Here is a 17,021-nt window from a genome sequence, read left to right as displayed (position 1 = left end):
AGGCTGCTTTAAGCATCGCATGCTTCCTGCCATTGGCCTTTTCAAACTAGCCTGATGAATGACGTCCATGCTTTTACCATTGAATCTACATATAAATGGACAACTCTGTATTTGAAGCTGCAATATTTGCAATTTGACCAACGCAATGAAAGTCAACGCATCCATAAATTTACAGATGTCACCTCCAACCAAGCATATATTGGATGGTTCTCGTCTCGCAGCAAAACACTGCGGTGTTCACTCATATGTGACATGCTTCATGGTCTGTTTTCCTCTAAATGGGAACATCCATCCATCTTCTACCGCTTTGTCTTCCACATGAGGGTCACGGAGGGGATGCTGGTGCCAATCCCAGCTGATGTAAAGCGAAGGGCAGGGTATTCCCTGGAAAGGTTGCCAGTCCATCACAGGGCCACATAGAGACAACCAGGTACTCACACACTCTACGGGCAATTTAGTGTCCGGAGAAGACCCCATGCACACACGTGGAGAACGTGCAAACTCTATGCACAAAACCCCTTGTTCTGATCGGAACCCGGGTCTTCTTGCTGCAAAGGCAAGAGTGCTACGACTACACCAACCGTTAAGAAATTCAAGAAGAAATCCTTTCAATCAGAGTTCTTTTTGCCACCAGCAGCGTCGCTACTGATTGTGTCCATTATTCTATACACTACCGTTCAAAAGTTTGGGGTCACCTATACAGTTTTTGTTGCGTTTCCCATTAAAAGTCACACTTTTATTCATCGAAAGAGTTGCAAAATGAATAGAAAATATAGTCAAGACATTGACAAGATTAGAAATAAGGATTTTTATTAAAAATAAATGGTTTTCAACTGTTCTAACATAATTGCACAAGGGTTTTCAAGGGTTCTCTAATCATCCAATAGTCTTCTAACACGATTAGCAAACACGATGTACCATTAGAACACTGGAAATGGGCCTCTATACACCTATGTACATATTCCATTAAAAAAAAAGACGTTTGCAGCTAGAATAGTCGTTTACCACATTAACAATATATAGAGTGTTTTTTCGATTCATTTAATGTGATATTCATTAAACAAAGGGCTTTTCTTTCACAAATAATGACATTTCTAAGTGACCCCAAACCTAATTATGTGCACAGTTGAAGGACATGACTCACGAAAATACTAAAAATCCACATTCCAGACTACCTCAACTGAAATTTAACAAAATCCACCATTTTGCTCCAAAAAAAACCCCAAATCACACAAGATTAGAGAATTCCAGGAAGTGATTTTTGCAACCTCAAAGATGCTGCACCAACTGGAAGTGAAGGAGCTTTCGGACCACATGAAAGACAATGGGCAAAAGCTAAAGAGGAGCTTAGCCGCACTGCGTTTCATTAACTCGCGGCCCCTTTGCTCTTTGTCTCTGAGCCTATTGAACTCCAGCCTTCTCATGCCATCAGCCTGAGCTTCTTCTCAAAAGTAAAAAAAAAGGAGGGGGTGGGAGCTGAGGGACAAGGGCCAGGCGTGACTAATGCAGGAGCCTGGTGCTGCTGTAAGCATGCTGGTGCTGGGGCTCTGACCCTGCCTCTCTGCCTCTCTGCAATGTGCGGCACGGCCCAAACTCACCACAATAATCCCAGTCGCCGCCACAGCTACAGCCACCCATCCTTGTCTCCGACCCTCCTCCTCCTCCTCCTCAATCCACCCCACCCCCGTCATCTATTCATGGCAGCTTCTTTCAGCAGGTCATTCAGACGGCCAATAAAGAGGCTACCTCATTCTGTCTGCTCAGAAATGTGCAATGTCAGAAAGAGAAGGGAGAGGTGGGGGGGGGGCCTTGAGATTCCAAGAAGGCTTACAATCTCTTCACTAAAGCAGACTGAGCCTCTCCTCCCACTTTGGTTGAAGCGAGTTCTCGGAAAGGTGGTTTTATGTTGGGGAATTGTTCCATCATCGACAAATCAGCAGCGCTGTGTTTTCCAATAAAGCAGGTGGAGTTAAGCAGAGGGGTTTGAGACGTTGACGTTGGAAGAGAAGTTGATCGAGTCTCATCCCCACATCATCAAATGACATTTTGGGATCGTGTCTTTCTGACTTGAGATTCTCTAACTCTCTCTATTCTCTAAAACTCTGCCGATATCGACACAATTAACTGCACTTGTTTGTTTTAAAGCGGACCTAGACCGGAAGTTCAAATTAACGCTGTTGTTTAGTGTGTATCTGCATCATTACCTTGTTTATGAAGCCCTGAAGGTTCTAAACAAACAGTTCAGCCACTGCTGAGAACACTGTGTTTTATTGTAATCTCGGGCTCAGCGAGATCTCTGAAAAAACCTGGTCGTGTTACGTAAACAGCAGTTCTCCTGAACAGCAACATCATCCTGGTCCGGGCACTAGTGCCGGTACATCCGGTTGCGTACATTGAACCGCAGAAGAAGAATAATGTCCGTTGTGGAGGTGTTTCACGAGCGGCTCATTTACAGCAACTAGGAGGTTTTTGACCATAAAAACAAGTTAATGTATGTAAGTTGACCTCCATAACTAACATATATGTGCAACAGGACCACTCGATGAGCTTTAAGTGGAGCAGAAACTTTAAGCCACTGGATTTACGTGTGTCTTGATTTATGTTTTCCATTGTATTTTGACAGATTTTGGTTTTATTAACACAGTTTCAGTTTTTCCACTTCAGTCAAGCAAAGAAAAAAAAATTGTTGTGTCATCTCTTTTTTTTTTTTTTTTTGCATATTTCACGGTTTCTCTTTTAGGATTACTGCAATTTATTGGGCACACACAAAATATGACTTCAATCACAGTCAGAGGAGAATTAGAGAAGGTTGAATTTGAGCTTCACAAACACAGGTATCACTACATCCCAAACACGTCTCGCTATCGGACGCCATCTCCAGTCGTAAATATGAAAATCTCTGAGCTGCATGCTTCTCTGAAGCTCAAGCTCCTTGTGTTCCTCTGAGTGTGTATTTGTGTGATTGCAGAGGCAGCCACTGGCAGTATGATGGATGAGGAGTGGCACCTTGGAGCTGGAGATGTCCATATCGCCGTTGCCCCCGCGAGCTGGTTAACCCTCTCAACTCCCCCCCAATGTCTGCTGCAAACACACACACACACAACAACAAACGGAATTCCACACACGACCGCAGTCTTAGCACATTAACAGCCCTCAGCGCAAGGCTTTTTAAACCAGACCGCATCATTAGACGAGGCAAGACTTTCGCTCTCACGCTCGCTTGCTCTCATGCGTTCCAGTCTTTTCATTCAGAAACTCTCCAGACTCCAGTGAACATCTCTTATTCCCCCGCACAGAAGAGTGCAAATTAACCCCAGAGTCTCAGTCTGAGTTTTGTGCCACTGGTGGGCAAACATCAGAGCCACAGACGGAGAGCTTAAAGGATGCACTAAGCTATGCACTCACAGGATGTTGTGTAATTTTGCCCAGATGTGCGCCACAGATCCTCCAACTAATAAATGCAAGGAGGAGGGAAATGAATGCTCCCACCAGCCCTCAAAAGCTCCAGCTCTACTGTAACTGCTGACACACTGTGAGACATCCTGGGTGCTTATTTTTAGTGTACATTATACAGTACTGTATCTCCCAGTGGAGACATGTAGACAGTGTGGAGGTGTCCACCTGCACTCTATTAATACATCTATAAAAGAACAGGGGGGAGCTTGCTCCTTAAAGCATCACAAGAGTGCAGGTCAGTCCATATGACAAGGGAAGCACCTCACCCAGATGACTAAAAATACTGTCCTAGATACAGGAGGAGTGGACTCTAACTGCAGCTCATGCAGGAGACTGGGCAAACAAGCAGCTGCACAGGTCTTTTTGCTCATAGGTGTTGCTATTTTCTGAGCGTTCCTCACCCTCTCACCCTGGAAAACAACATTCTGAATGAGAAACACACATTCCACGACCGTGCAGAGGACAACAAGCTGTTGTTTTGTTGCGCCTAAGCGCCTGATGTCAAACGAGCCAGAGAGTGCTGTAATTCATAAATAACACCGGGTGAGAGTGTGCACAGTGTTTAGTGTTTGCATGCGTCTGTGTGCGAGCGGTCGCACTCGGCCCGAGAGCATCTCTCAGACTGAGCCATATACATTCCTGTGGTCTCACACAGACACACACACATAAAACACACACACTTTTACAGAATTTACAGTCGCTGTCAGTGGACAAAACACTTCTCCAAACACTATCTGATATGAGATGAATATTAGCTGCCAGGGATAAATGCCTGCCTCGGACTAGATGTGAGATAAAACGTACATTAGCGATATTGTTCACGCCGCACTGTTCGTCCTTCAGCGTGGACCACGTCTCATTATTAAGGACGTCCATGACGACCATACATAAAAAAAAATGGATGTAGACTTCTGGTTTGACAAAGGCGGCCAACCTGGAAGTAACAATATCATGAATAGCCACCAGAGGGCAAAAGGAAATCAGCTTGAATGGAAGTCTACTTCTTACAACGTCTATGTTTAAAAAATTAATTCTGCCCCTGATACATTTGAAATCTTCAGGCCAGTGACCTTAATGAACGATGATTTCACTTCCTGTTTAGTTACACACCTTCCCCATTTTCTGATTTTGTCATGAAGAAAACAACCCAACATCAAACTGCCAAATAAACGATTCTTCTTTTCTCTCCAACCGGAAAACAAGCAATGATACGTTATCTATCTGTCTTCTGATTGGCTAACAAGGCGTTACACTGACAGCTATATCGCCACCTGTTGACCGGCGTGATTTTGACAGCACTTTATTTGGCGTTTTCATGTGGACTAAGATGTTTTTGAGAAACGGCACGTGTGGACAGGGCTATTTTTATTTAAATTATTTAAGATGGAGGAGGAAAACCAACATTTCCCGTGTAGTAAATGGTCTCCATTGCTAGTTTTAGATCTCCTTCAAGTCAATATTGTATAATTATGTCAATTAGGAGTTCAAATTATTGAGGGTGACATCACAACCAGATGGGACATCCTGAGGGATTATTATAAGCATGATGGACTATGCCTGCACCTGCTGGATCTGCTTAAAGTTGCAGGACAAGGGAGGGAGAATGGGTCATTTCCTGGATGCAGGTTGACGCAGACAGAAAATAGAAAACACACAAAAAGACAAGTCGTTTTCTGCAGAGTCAGCCTGAGGGCAATGAATGAGCAAAAAAGCAAAGCAATTAACTCTTTGCCCTTAATTGTAATGGAAATATGTAAATGGAATAACACAGAGTTTTATTCCTGAGAGAAAATAAATAAGTTAGGAGGTCATGACAGTCTATTGTCTAATGGCTCCTATAGAAAAGCATCATTAAAGCACACACACAGACACACACACACACACAGACACACACACACACACAGACACACACACACACACAGACAGCTCTGCAGCCAGATCAACAGTAGACCCTCCACAATCACTACACCTGTGAGAAACTAAAGCAGCTCAGGCTTCTTACCGTCGGTGTCAGAGATCACTGCTCGGATGCTCCTCGCGCACTGCAAAACTACAACAACTCCAACGAGAAGATCGAGCGTCCTCACGCGCGCCATATCCCCAAGTTTGTTGATTTGTTGGTGTGCAGATGTTCTCCCTCTCCTCCGGTTGTATCGCTTCCCCAGCGAGAGAAGCCCTTGTCCGTGTCTCTTAGATCGCTTGTTTTTGGAGACGGGGGGAGAAAAACCTTTGCCCGCGCTGCACCGGAGGAGCTGCCTGCTGCCCGTGTGTGTGTGTTCCCGGCGCGCGGTGTCTGATCTGCGCGCTCCTGCAGCCAAACAGCGACAACAACAAAAAAAATGACCCAAAAAATGAATAATTACAGAGGGAAAAGGAGAAGTTGAGCACTTAATATATCATCCCACACTGACCGGAGGTGCAGTCGGTGTGTGTGTATGAGAGTGAGTGAGTGTGCGCTCCTGGAGAAGACAGTGCGCTCCCTCCGTCATCAGCTCCTCGGAGCCAATGGCTCTTCCTCTGTTTGATGTGAACAGAAGAGCCGGAGCGTTTCTGCAGCTGCACGCACACACACACACACACACACGCGCACACACACACACACACACACACACACACACACACACACACACACACACACACACACACACACACACACACACACACGCGCGCGCGCGTGCACGCACGCACACACACGCCTCTCTCTATCTGTGTTTGTGAGACCGATCTATCTATCTATCTATCTATCTATCTATCTATCTATCTATCTATCTATCTATCTATCTATCTATCTATCTATCTATCTATCTATCTATCTATCTATCTATCTATCCCTTCACCTCCGTTTTGCAGTCAGGTGAGCTGTGAGAGCGCCCTCTACAGGCCTATGTTGGGACATGATTTATGATAATCCTTAATGATTTGTTGACTCGAGCTTTACATCCTTGTTTTTGTTGTTGTTGGTTTTTTTTCCCACTCCCACAACCATTTCACTTCCATTTTAGTGTTTATCAATATGAATTGTACCTTTTCCTTATATAAATAAATAAATAGAAATACATGGGAAGGGCTGTGCAAGAGCATACTGTGCATGGTTTTAGTCACACATTAATAAATGTGATGTCAACACATACAATAATGTAGGCTCACATTATATTTTAGAGCCTCTTAATAACATATTTGTATTACTTAAAGGTGCCATATGTAAGAATGTGGCCAAAAACAGTTACTACATTCAAATTCAAAATACCAAGGTCTTTTATGTTTTGTTTTCTGACCTATCTGGCAACCCGTGGTTGCTCGGCAGCTGAGACTCTACTGACTGCAATGATTGGTAGACTGCGGTAGGTGGCGCCACATGCCAAAACATGATTTCAAAACATAAACATGATTTGCAGTCTGCAAAATATTTTTTTTAATGCAAATATTTTGTCTGTACTGTTGTTGTTGGTGAGTTCAGTTTGTTATATGAACATTATTCCTGAGTCTCTGTGACATATTAGGAGGATTTTATGGCCAGTTGCTTTAGATTTATTACATAATGAACGGCCTAAAATCTGAAGGAATCCTCCTGAACTGATATACATTTTTGGAATCTTGCAAACAAATGTGACTTCCTTTGGTTCAAAACAAGATTCTGGAAAGTAGTAAATGATGAAATTTGAATATTTTAAAGTCTTAAGCGTGTGTTTACAGTTTTTTTTCCCTCCTCCCCTTTAGTTTGTGCTCCTTCTGCACAGGAAGGATAACTTGGACCACATGCTTGTTCCAATTAAGATGCTCGCGGTGGGAACTCAGGAGCTGCACCACAGCCACGGAAAAACTTCATGTCGAGAGGAAACTCTCGCATAAAAGAACCCTTTATAGTCGACTTGGCGTCGTGCGCATGCAGATTTAACATTTGAAGTCGCTTTGGAGGCTAAGTGGATTTACAAAGTTGTACAAAAAGCCTTAACAATCAAATACTGATATTATTTCTGTGGATCCGCCTGGGACACTTGCTCTGACTGATAACACGGTGGAGACAGAAGGAAAAAGATCATAAAAGGATGACAAAAAAATAAGAAAACTTAAGTCTACAATGTGTTAAAAATATATGTTTTATATTTTTTCTCTCAAAGTAACTAACTACTTACTGCAGCACCAAAGTCCATTCAGAAAATTAGCGATTTTACATCATAGCACACAGGAAGTGCTGATCCACTGCTGCCTCCGTCAGAAAATTCAAATATATTCATTTGTGATTTTGGTATTTGTCATCTTTTGTTCAGCTGTAAACCAGCATCGATGAGTCACCCTCAGCTAAAAGCCATGATTTTCTCTATGGACTTTGGTGATGGAAAGCACACTTTTCATTCAAGGCAATGCAGCTCAAAGTGCTTCACCGGATTAATGAAGGAAAACAACCTGTCATCCCCCCCCGACCCAACAACCATCTCAACCGATACGGCTGGTAGAAGGGCATTAAATCAACAAGGTAATCAGAACAGAGGGTAAATGAGGGTAAATGAAGGTAAAATAAAGAGTAAAAATGTAAATAGTGACTGATAAAAAGAAATAGATGAGTGTTTAAGTCATAAGATCATGGATAAGGTGAAAGAGAACATGATAAAATAAGTGGAGAAGGTAATATTCCAATAACTCATGTAATCACTCTTCAAAAAACAATTGCTTTAAGTCATGAATATTCTGTGCACAGAAATAGATTTCAGCTCCCAAATGGCATCATATCAATGTCAAAGCAATTACTGCCATGTCTTTGTAGTTACCTTATGAATGGACACTTCAAAATCCCCAGTTTTCACTTACATAAAGACTGATTATATGAAATCTTCCTCCTTTTCTTCATTAACCCTCTGTTAATATATAGATTCTATAGTTATTTGTAAGGATGTGAATCTTTGGGTGGCTCTCGATTGGATTCCGATTCTTAGGGTCACGATTCGATTCAAAATCGATTCTCGATTCAACCGATTCGATTCGTACGATTCTCGATTCAAAAATTGATACAATGCACAGTGTGTTTAGGCAAATGATGGCATCAAAACAATACAGTTTATATAAGATAATGTGATAATGTGATCACACAGGCAAACTTAAGACAAAAAGTTAACATTTAGTATAACATTTATTTTAATGAAAACTTACTTCCTGTACAAAAACATAACTTGCGTAAATAAAAGCTTAGGCTAGCTGCCTTTTTCTCCCAGAAGTTACAAAAATAAACTGTACACAAATAACACAAACTGGTGTTTGTGTGGTTTTTCAAAAATAGAAAATCTAAAATCGATTTTTGAAGTTTATGAATCGATTCAGAATCGTGGATGATTAGAATTGCGACTCCTATATGAAACGATTTTTTTCCCCCACCCCTAGTTGGTTGTCTTAAAATAGCTCCATGGCGTGTTGCCATTATCAAAAATAAATAATCATGACACATCTGTTAACTCACATAAATAAACTCTGCTTTACACACACACACACACACACACACACACACACACACACTCCTTGTTGACATATTTACGGCGTCTATCAAAGTCACACACACACACACACATACACAGGCAACGTGAACAATCCAAACCAGATAAAGGTAAAATATGAAAGTGCACTGCAGCCATTTAGCCCATAAAGCATTTTCCTTCCCAGTGACATCCACTCGCACACACACACACACACACACACCCTCGCTTCTCTGGCCCGGAGAGTCTTTCCGACCGTTTAATCGTCACAGCAGTCTCCATACGACTCTCCTGCTCTAATCACCTTTGTACCACTAAAGGAAGCTGAGCGTATGGTGTGTTCCAGTCGTAGGCCCAAGTCACAATTTCCAAGTTCCTATAGTTGAAAGTTTCAACCGGAACGCACCCACTCCCAGGAAAATCTGAGCATTTTAAGAGGTTTTACATCCATGGGTGGGAGAGCAGGGGTGTCAAACATACAGCCCATGGACCAGAACCGGCCCGTCAGTCGGTCCAATATGGCCCCCGGGATGGATTTGTGAAAATACTATATATTTCAGTTCCAGATACCTGTAAATGGTTAACTTCATAGCATCATATTGTTGAAACTGCACTTATTTTTCTCAAGAAATTCCAGGTTGCTCATCGTAAAAAAATAATTAAAGTAAGGTAAATGTTATTGTTCATAGGTTATACGTCATAGGTGTTGACTGGCATTTCTAACAATGGTGAGCCCGAGGAAAATGTGCGTCCACCTCATCCCGTCCTCTTTTACTCTCAATCCCTGCTCCAACGTACCTGATTCCAAAGGTTCGGCTCATCAACAAGCTCTGCAAAAACCCTGGTGACGAAGCATCAGGTGTGGGGAGACATCTAAAACATGGGAGGCCACTGGGTTCCAGAGGACCAGGATTTGAAGTGTCTTCACTGGGGGGGGGGGGGGGGGACACGTCACACTCGTCGCTCTCCCTGGGGTGACCTTAAGGAGCACGGGAGAGACATCTGTGACCAAGTTAATGAAATGAAATGGGAGGTTTCCAGGCAGCGACATCAGGTCTGAGGGTGGTGGTGGCGAGTGTAAATTTTCCAAAGTGCTCATGTCTGGAGTGTGGCTCGAGCTGCAGAGCTCTCTGTCACCACAGCATTTATGATGCTTGGCCCCTCAATCAAGAGGGAACAAAGACGCCGTGTGGCAGTCAGACACTGCTAACGCTGGGGAGAACAAGCTCAGCTCTGTGTCCGTCTTTCCATTAGAACACCGCCAATTATTAGCTTTTCCATCCCATGATAATTATATTAACAAGGCCTCGAAAGCACATAATGATTTAGCTTTGCTTTGAGAGGAAAGTGGAAAAAACTTCTCTCTTATTTTGCTCCATTTCACAACTTTAATATGGTTTTTTTTTCTTCAGTTTTGAATATTTTTCAGGTGAAATTGAGTTTGAATGTGAAAATTAATTCACTTTCCACGTGTTGTGATGAATCCAGGAGCGTTTTTTTTAAACGTGATTATTAGTTGCTGACTTGTAAAAAAACATCCACATAAACACAAGTCATAATTCTTTCCCAGAGCTCAATACGTGTGACTTAAATAAACACAGGGAGCCAAAAATGCCTCATTAAATGCAATCAAATCCAGATTTTATGAACACTGTAATAGATTTTTTAACTCTCATGTGTTTACAAAAATATACTGGTAGCCTAATAAACAAAATATCTGCTCTGACTTTGTCATCCCACAGGAAAACGTGTCACTGACCACCTTTCCGAATATGACTGATTAAAAAAGTTGCACAACATCCAGGGAGAATGGAGACACATCGACACTTTGGTGTGGACCAAATCCACACAGGTGAACATCACTGTTTGTGCAGAATATGAACATCAGTATCAAACCACTTGTTTAACACAATGGAGGGAAGCAACATTTTCACCATTTTGGTCAGAACCGGCTTAGCAACAGTTCCGATCTCTCTCTCTCTGTTCTTCTTCGTCTTCTTTTCTACTTCTTGTTCTCATCTTATGTTAATTTTAAATAAAGCTACAGAGCTTTTCTGAGTGTTTGTGCATCAAGAGAAGACATACTGTACATGCAGGACAAAGAAACCAAAAGGTACCCTCTTAGAAATAAAAAAGCTAAGTATAACCATATAAGGTTCTCCGGCTTGTCCTCATGGGAGAACCCTTTTTGGCTCCAGGTAGAACCTTTTCTACCTGGAACCCTTAGTGTTACCAAGAACCCTTTTAAAACCCTTTATTTAGGAAAGGGGTTTTAAAGGGTTCTCTGGATCAAAATGGTTCTTACTGAAACCATTAGTGTTTCTTTGGGAAAGGGTTTTTCAGAAGCAAATGGTTCCAGGTAGAATCTCAGCCCTTGTAGAAGAACCCTTTTGGAACCCTTATTTGTAAGAGTGTAGTATAGGAACAGGTGCAGAAGAAAGCTTAATAAAGCTTTATGAGAATAAGTAAACAAAACAGTTCCATTTTAATGTATATTCTTTTTACCAGTTTGTTCTACTTAATGTTGTGTTTTTATTCCTTTATTATGCCTCTTTAGTCTATTCTCTTTTGTGTCTTTCTGTGGTTCTGTAGAGGCTGAGGGGAACTATACTTTTTTTAATGTAATGACAATAAAGAAATAATTACTGGAATAGCGTACTGTTGCGTACACAAAAACGCAAAGGTAGCTTTGGAGATTTTCCACACTCTGAGACACATTTTCAAAAGAATAGCATTTCAGGGCTCCCAAAACACCATTTCCATGTGGCTTGAAACACTGATAAGATACATTTTTAAGCACATTCACCTCGACAGCCTCCGAGTGTCATTCATTCAGACTCATTGTTTTGGTTTTTTTTACGGCGCTCATCTCCTTTGTGCTGTGGTTCCCTCTCTGCAAACACTCTGACCCACTCTGCACCAAGCAGGAGACGAAGGTAAATGACCAGCTGGAGAAGAGGTTTCCCTCAGGGGTTTGTTCAGAATGACTCCTCAGAGGAAACTAAAACCAGAGTGAATATAATACAAAATTAATAACAGCAACATTGTCCCTCATTTTATGGAGATGACGATAATAACCAGTGTTGTTTTTCTTCATCATTTCTGCAATAAAGTCACGGTTTCACACACATTTATGATCCGCTGGTTGTCTGTCGCAGTCGTGCACCACCTGCTGCCTCCATAAACACCAGGAGATTCAGCTGTTCAATGTTGGATAAAGATAGATAGATAGAAGACGCTTTGGAGGACACACAGAGTGGTGATGGAAAACAGTTGAAGATGCATTTTTACAGATTATTTAAATAGGCGAGTCATGACACAGTGATGAAACGAAGCAGAATTCATGTGTGCACGAGATTCTACACCTACAGCTTTCTAAGCTACACCTTCATCAGTAAAAGCTTCCCTTTGTTCCAGAATTAGTAGAAAAAACAGCTCTCATGATCATATTTGTTATTTTATTGAACAGTTTTCCCTTGAGTAACTAATCACATTTCCAAATCACAGCAACACACAGTAATATGCATTATTTAAAAGCCTATTTGTGTATCCAATGAACTTGAGTATCTACCGATATCAATATCAATCCGACACGGACCATTTTTTAACATATTGAGAAGCTGTTAACGACACATTTATGCAGAGTCATTTTCAAAGACACAATTTTCCAACTGTGTTTTAGAAAAAAAAAGAAGAAATAAACAGCCCAAACATGACTCGGCTAAAATACTTTAGCTGATTTTTACTTACATTTTTACAGCCTGTGCTTTTATTTTAATCAGACTCATATAAGAGTTCCAAAAGTGTTCTTCTACAAGGGCTGAGGTTCTACCTGGAACCATTTGTTTAACGGTTCTTGGTAACACTAATGGTTCCAGTAAAAGCCATTTTGATCCAGAGAACCCTTTAAAAACCCTTTATAAAAGATTCTACTTGGAACCAAAAAGGGTTCTTCGATGAGGACAAAACCTTATATGGTTCTACTTAGCACTTTTATTTCTAAGGGTGTACTGATTCATGTGTCAGATGGGACAGGTCAATATTTATGGCTCGTCAGAATTGGATATACGTGGTTGTACAAGGTGAAAATCATATTTCACAATGCCTATGAAGTCATAACATAACTTTACTAAGCAACACTTAAGGTGTAGATAAAAGTTTTACAGCCTAATTCCATAAGAAGCAGCCTGACGGTGTCTTCTCCTCTCAGCCCTCTGACTGAAGTCCATCAAAACCATCATTAGTCTAAAGGAGTGGTTTCTCATTCCAGGAGCAACACAGTACACAAACAACACAGTGACCTTTAGATGGGCCGGGCTCTGTGATAGCAAAACCCGAGGCAACAAAAGGCGCAGGGAGAAAAAGCTGACTAACGTTGCTTTATCAACAAAAGGCTGGTGGGTTGAGCAGCACCAGCAGCTTCTACAGCGACATAGTCACAATAACAACCACACAAAATAACGAAGCTACCAGAGAGAGGCGGAAACGTTCAATCAGCGGATGAGGCAGCGTACGGTGCCACAGTGAATGCTGGGAAAAGGTTTTTGTGTCGCTCGGGTCAAAATGTGACACGAACAAAGTGACGCTGTGAAAAGGCTGAGCTGGTGTTCTGTGGCGATGCAGAGCTGGAGTTACAGCAGAGATATTAACCCTTTGAATGATTTAAGTGATCACGGAGAGCTAGGGTTGCTTCAATAATTGATAAATAAATGCTTGTTTGGCTCGCTGTAATATTTTAATTTATTGTTTTCTAATGTGTATTTGTTGTTAAATGACTGTCCATCTTATGTAAAATAAGGATTTGTTCCCTGTTGAACTGATATGTACTTTTAATTGGTCGTTCGCGTCACTGTGGGTGATGTGATGCAGCCGATGTAAAGGTAAAATGGCGACAGGAGGATAATGATTAGGCAAAAGTAAAACAAAAAATAGGTCAATAGGTAATTTTTGAACTCATATTTGATTGATAGAGCATTACATACATAGAAATACTATTGTAAAACAGCAAAACTGTATCTTTAACTCAACCCCTGTTCAGGAAGTTGGCAACCCGACCCTGTACTCTCTGAAATGTTTACAGTAAGTAAATAAAGGTTAATAATAATATAAGAAAAGTTATTAAGACATAATCTATATATACACATCGGTAAGTGCACAATCATACTCCTCATCATAGCCATATATGGGTGGAAAAAATTTGTATTTATATTATCATATATTATTTCTTCATGAGCAGAGTTGCAGCTACAGATAAAGTGAAACGCTGAATAATCAACTAACATTTATTGGGTTGGCACAGCTGCAGAAACAGATCTTTACTGCAATCGTCGAGGGGGAAAAAAAAACACAATATATTCCAAAAATGTGTTAATCTAGTCACATCTTGTTTGTCAAGATTATTTTTAATTCTTTCCTGTTGTGCATGTTTCAATCAACATTAATGAGTCCAAACTTTTAGTTCAAGCAGTTACTGCTTCTTAGCTAAGTTTGTTATTGCCCAAGACAACAGTGACAAAAGTTACACATTTCTATTGAATATATTTGTGTCAAAACAGACGCTAAAAGAAAATCCATTTAGACCAAATACTGTATGTTTCTGGATTTCTGTGGCAGGGAGGTGTGTCAGAGGAAAAGGCGGTGCAGCTAATATAAAGCAAGGACACAAAAAATAAATAAACGCAATAGTAGTTCAAAGCCTAAAATTGATCCAGTGGCCCTATGATAAATCTCCCGACCCGGAATCCTCCAACAGACTCAGCAAAGACTCTACGGTGATGGAGGACAAGACTAACCGGCAGTGACACTGGAGACTGCGGTCATCCAGTCTCAAAATTAAACATTCATAGTTTGAATCTGAACCAACGTGAAAGCACGGGTGGGGGGGGAGTGTTTTCAGTGAGTTTTAACTGAGTGCAGAGGCTTAGCACGGTCAGAGGCACGAATCAACACATTTACCTGTCATTTATTGTAAATGGGACCGAGACCGCGTCGATTCTAGAAGCTCAAACTCCATAGTAAGACTGGAAGTATCGAAAAAGTGTTTGTTACCACTGAGAGAATTAATGTCCGTAATGACATGAACAGACATGGTCTGCACCAGGGACCCGTAGAATAACTAAGCCTCTATTCCAGTAACTTCATAAGAAATATGTTCATAATTTACCATGTTGATTTAACTAAAGATACACTGTAAAAGTGTGGTTTTATGAGGCATTGATCGTGTATCAACGCTGACATGTAGTGCGCCGTCATTTCCAGGAACCAGCCTGATGCACTGATGCTCAACTGAGGCTCATCCAAATAATGTTTAAGAAAATGCCTGTCGCAGGGAAAATCACTGATTTTAGAACTCCAAATCCACTCTTGCATTCATTAATAAGTTCATATGGGTTATTTTGTGACTTTGGTGTTTTAAATGTGAAGTTAGAATTCACCAAAATTTGATAATTTTACTAAAAAAAAAAGGCTGCAATAGCCCTGAAAGTTTCCAGGTAGAAAAGTCTGTCTAGTGACGAGATAAAGTGATAATAAACTATGAAGTTATCATAGACAAATGCAGGTATAGATGTTATTTAAATTTATTCACTAAAGACCATCATGATTTTAGTGATTTTAGCATCGACTATAAGTCAGGACTTCACACAAGCACACTTAAAAAGAAAAAGTCAGACAGTATATGCTGTCTATTTGAAATCATGCTCTCAAAAACAATCATTAAATATAAGCGGATGCTTTAACGCTGCTGTTTATGAGCCTTCTCCTCTGGGCTTGTTGACACACACAGGATGCTGACTCGTGCCAACATTATTTTTAATTTTCAAATAAAACAGGGTCGTGGCTTCTGTTTGCTTGCACTTGTGAGGATTAAATGCAGCTAATGAAGTCGGGATTAATTACTTCCCTCGTTGGCCTCGCAGAGACCGCTATCTTACACTACAGCGTCTCAGATGGACAAACTACGCAGATTAGATTTCAGGTTTACAAAGCCAGAAATGAGGTGGATTGAACAAAAGAATCCTCCATTTCTATATAATCTGCAGTCTCACCATTACATGTCACTAATTCTGACACATTGAACACTTCAGTGTCTGCATGAATGGATTTTATAACCTCAGCCAGAATCAGACGTTTCCCTTATTTTAAGCTAAGCTAAGCAAACTGCCCGAGTCCCTCGACAGTGTGATTAATCCTCTCTTTGCACTTTCACGAAGATCAAGAATGAGCATGTTTTCCAGAATGGTTGATTAATGCATTTAAGTTTTATACAGTGTTTGCAGTTGTTCCATTGAAAAGAAGCTGCTGCAGTTAAATCCCTGTGGCTCTTCCGATGTTTTAAAACCAATATTTTACATTCAGAAAGCATAGAGCTTTGTTCATACATCTTTTAGCTTTTATTCAAACATTAAAATGATGTTGCTGTCTTACAAAAGGTCATAGGGTTATGGGATTGATTGGATGGATGGATGAGAACTGACTTTCAAACTCTTCTTTGCAAAATATCGGAAGAGTTATCCTCTACATGGTGTCTCAGCAAATCAGGACAAACTCATTAAGTATTTGCACACTCAGTCTGACCCAAACCTGCTGCAGTGTCAATACGTGAAGTCCATTGTTTTTTATGCATCAGAGGTTTTGTGCTCAGCGCGATTAGCATCAGTGGGGTAATTGTACAGTGGGTTGGAGAAGGACAGATTGGCGCCTTTCCCGGTTGAACCCTGCGGTGGAGTAATAGACATAGAGAGACATGCGTCAATGTCACTGACCTGTGCACAGATAATGAGAGCGAACGCTGCACAGGAACCGAGCAGAGACACCTCACCTCCACCTCTCTCCTCCAGGGGTAGACACTGATGGAGAGCCCCTGACCAGCGCTCTTCCTGGGCTGAACTCTGGGACAACCGGCTTGTTTTTCATCCAGTGACTAAAAGGAAAGAAAAATTGTTTGAATTGAAGTGTTTGAATGGCGACAACAGTTTACACTTCTCTTTTTATAGCTGTGCTGGGCCCGGCAAAGCAAATATTATGTACAGACATGCATAATAAAGACATAGAAAAGAGTTAAATACATACACATCTGTTGTGTGTGTGGTATGAGTTTCAGCT

At 41.1% G+C, this 17,021-nt stretch overlaps 2 protein-coding genes across 2 annotated transcripts in view; both read right to left on the bottom strand.

Annotated features, from left to right (window-relative positions):
• The window catches only part of plxdc2b (plexin domain containing 2b), a 97,879-nt gene extending 92,275 nt beyond the window's left edge, over positions 1 to 5,604 (bottom strand). The window contains exon 1 of the mRNA XM_083901416.1: positions 5,459 to 5,604. Within this exon, the coding sequence (XP_083757542.1) occupies positions 5,459 to 5,552 (94 nt within the window). The 5' untranslated portion in view covers positions 5,553 to 5,604. The remainder of the gene's footprint in view (positions 1 to 5,458) is intronic.
• A 10,930-nt stretch (positions 5,605 to 16,534) lies between these two features.
• The window catches only part of malrd1 (MAM and LDL receptor class A domain containing 1), a gene marked incomplete at both ends in the record, with an annotated part of 40,975 nt that continues 40,488 nt past the window's right edge, over positions 16,535 to 17,021 (bottom strand). The window contains 2 exons of the mRNA XM_083901519.1: positions 16,535 to 16,633; positions 16,738 to 16,839. Of these exons, the coding sequence (XP_083757645.1) occupies positions 16,535 to 16,633; positions 16,738 to 16,839 (201 nt within the window). The remainder of the gene's footprint in view (positions 16,634 to 16,737; positions 16,840 to 17,021) is intronic.

The sequence above is a fragment of the Microchirus variegatus genome, assembly GCF_963457635.1.
Source record: "Microchirus variegatus genome assembly, chromosome: 15".
Taxonomy (NCBI): Eukaryota; Metazoa; Chordata; class Actinopteri; order Pleuronectiformes; family Soleidae; genus Microchirus; species Microchirus variegatus.
This window is presented reverse-complemented; position numbering and strand designations above follow the sequence as displayed.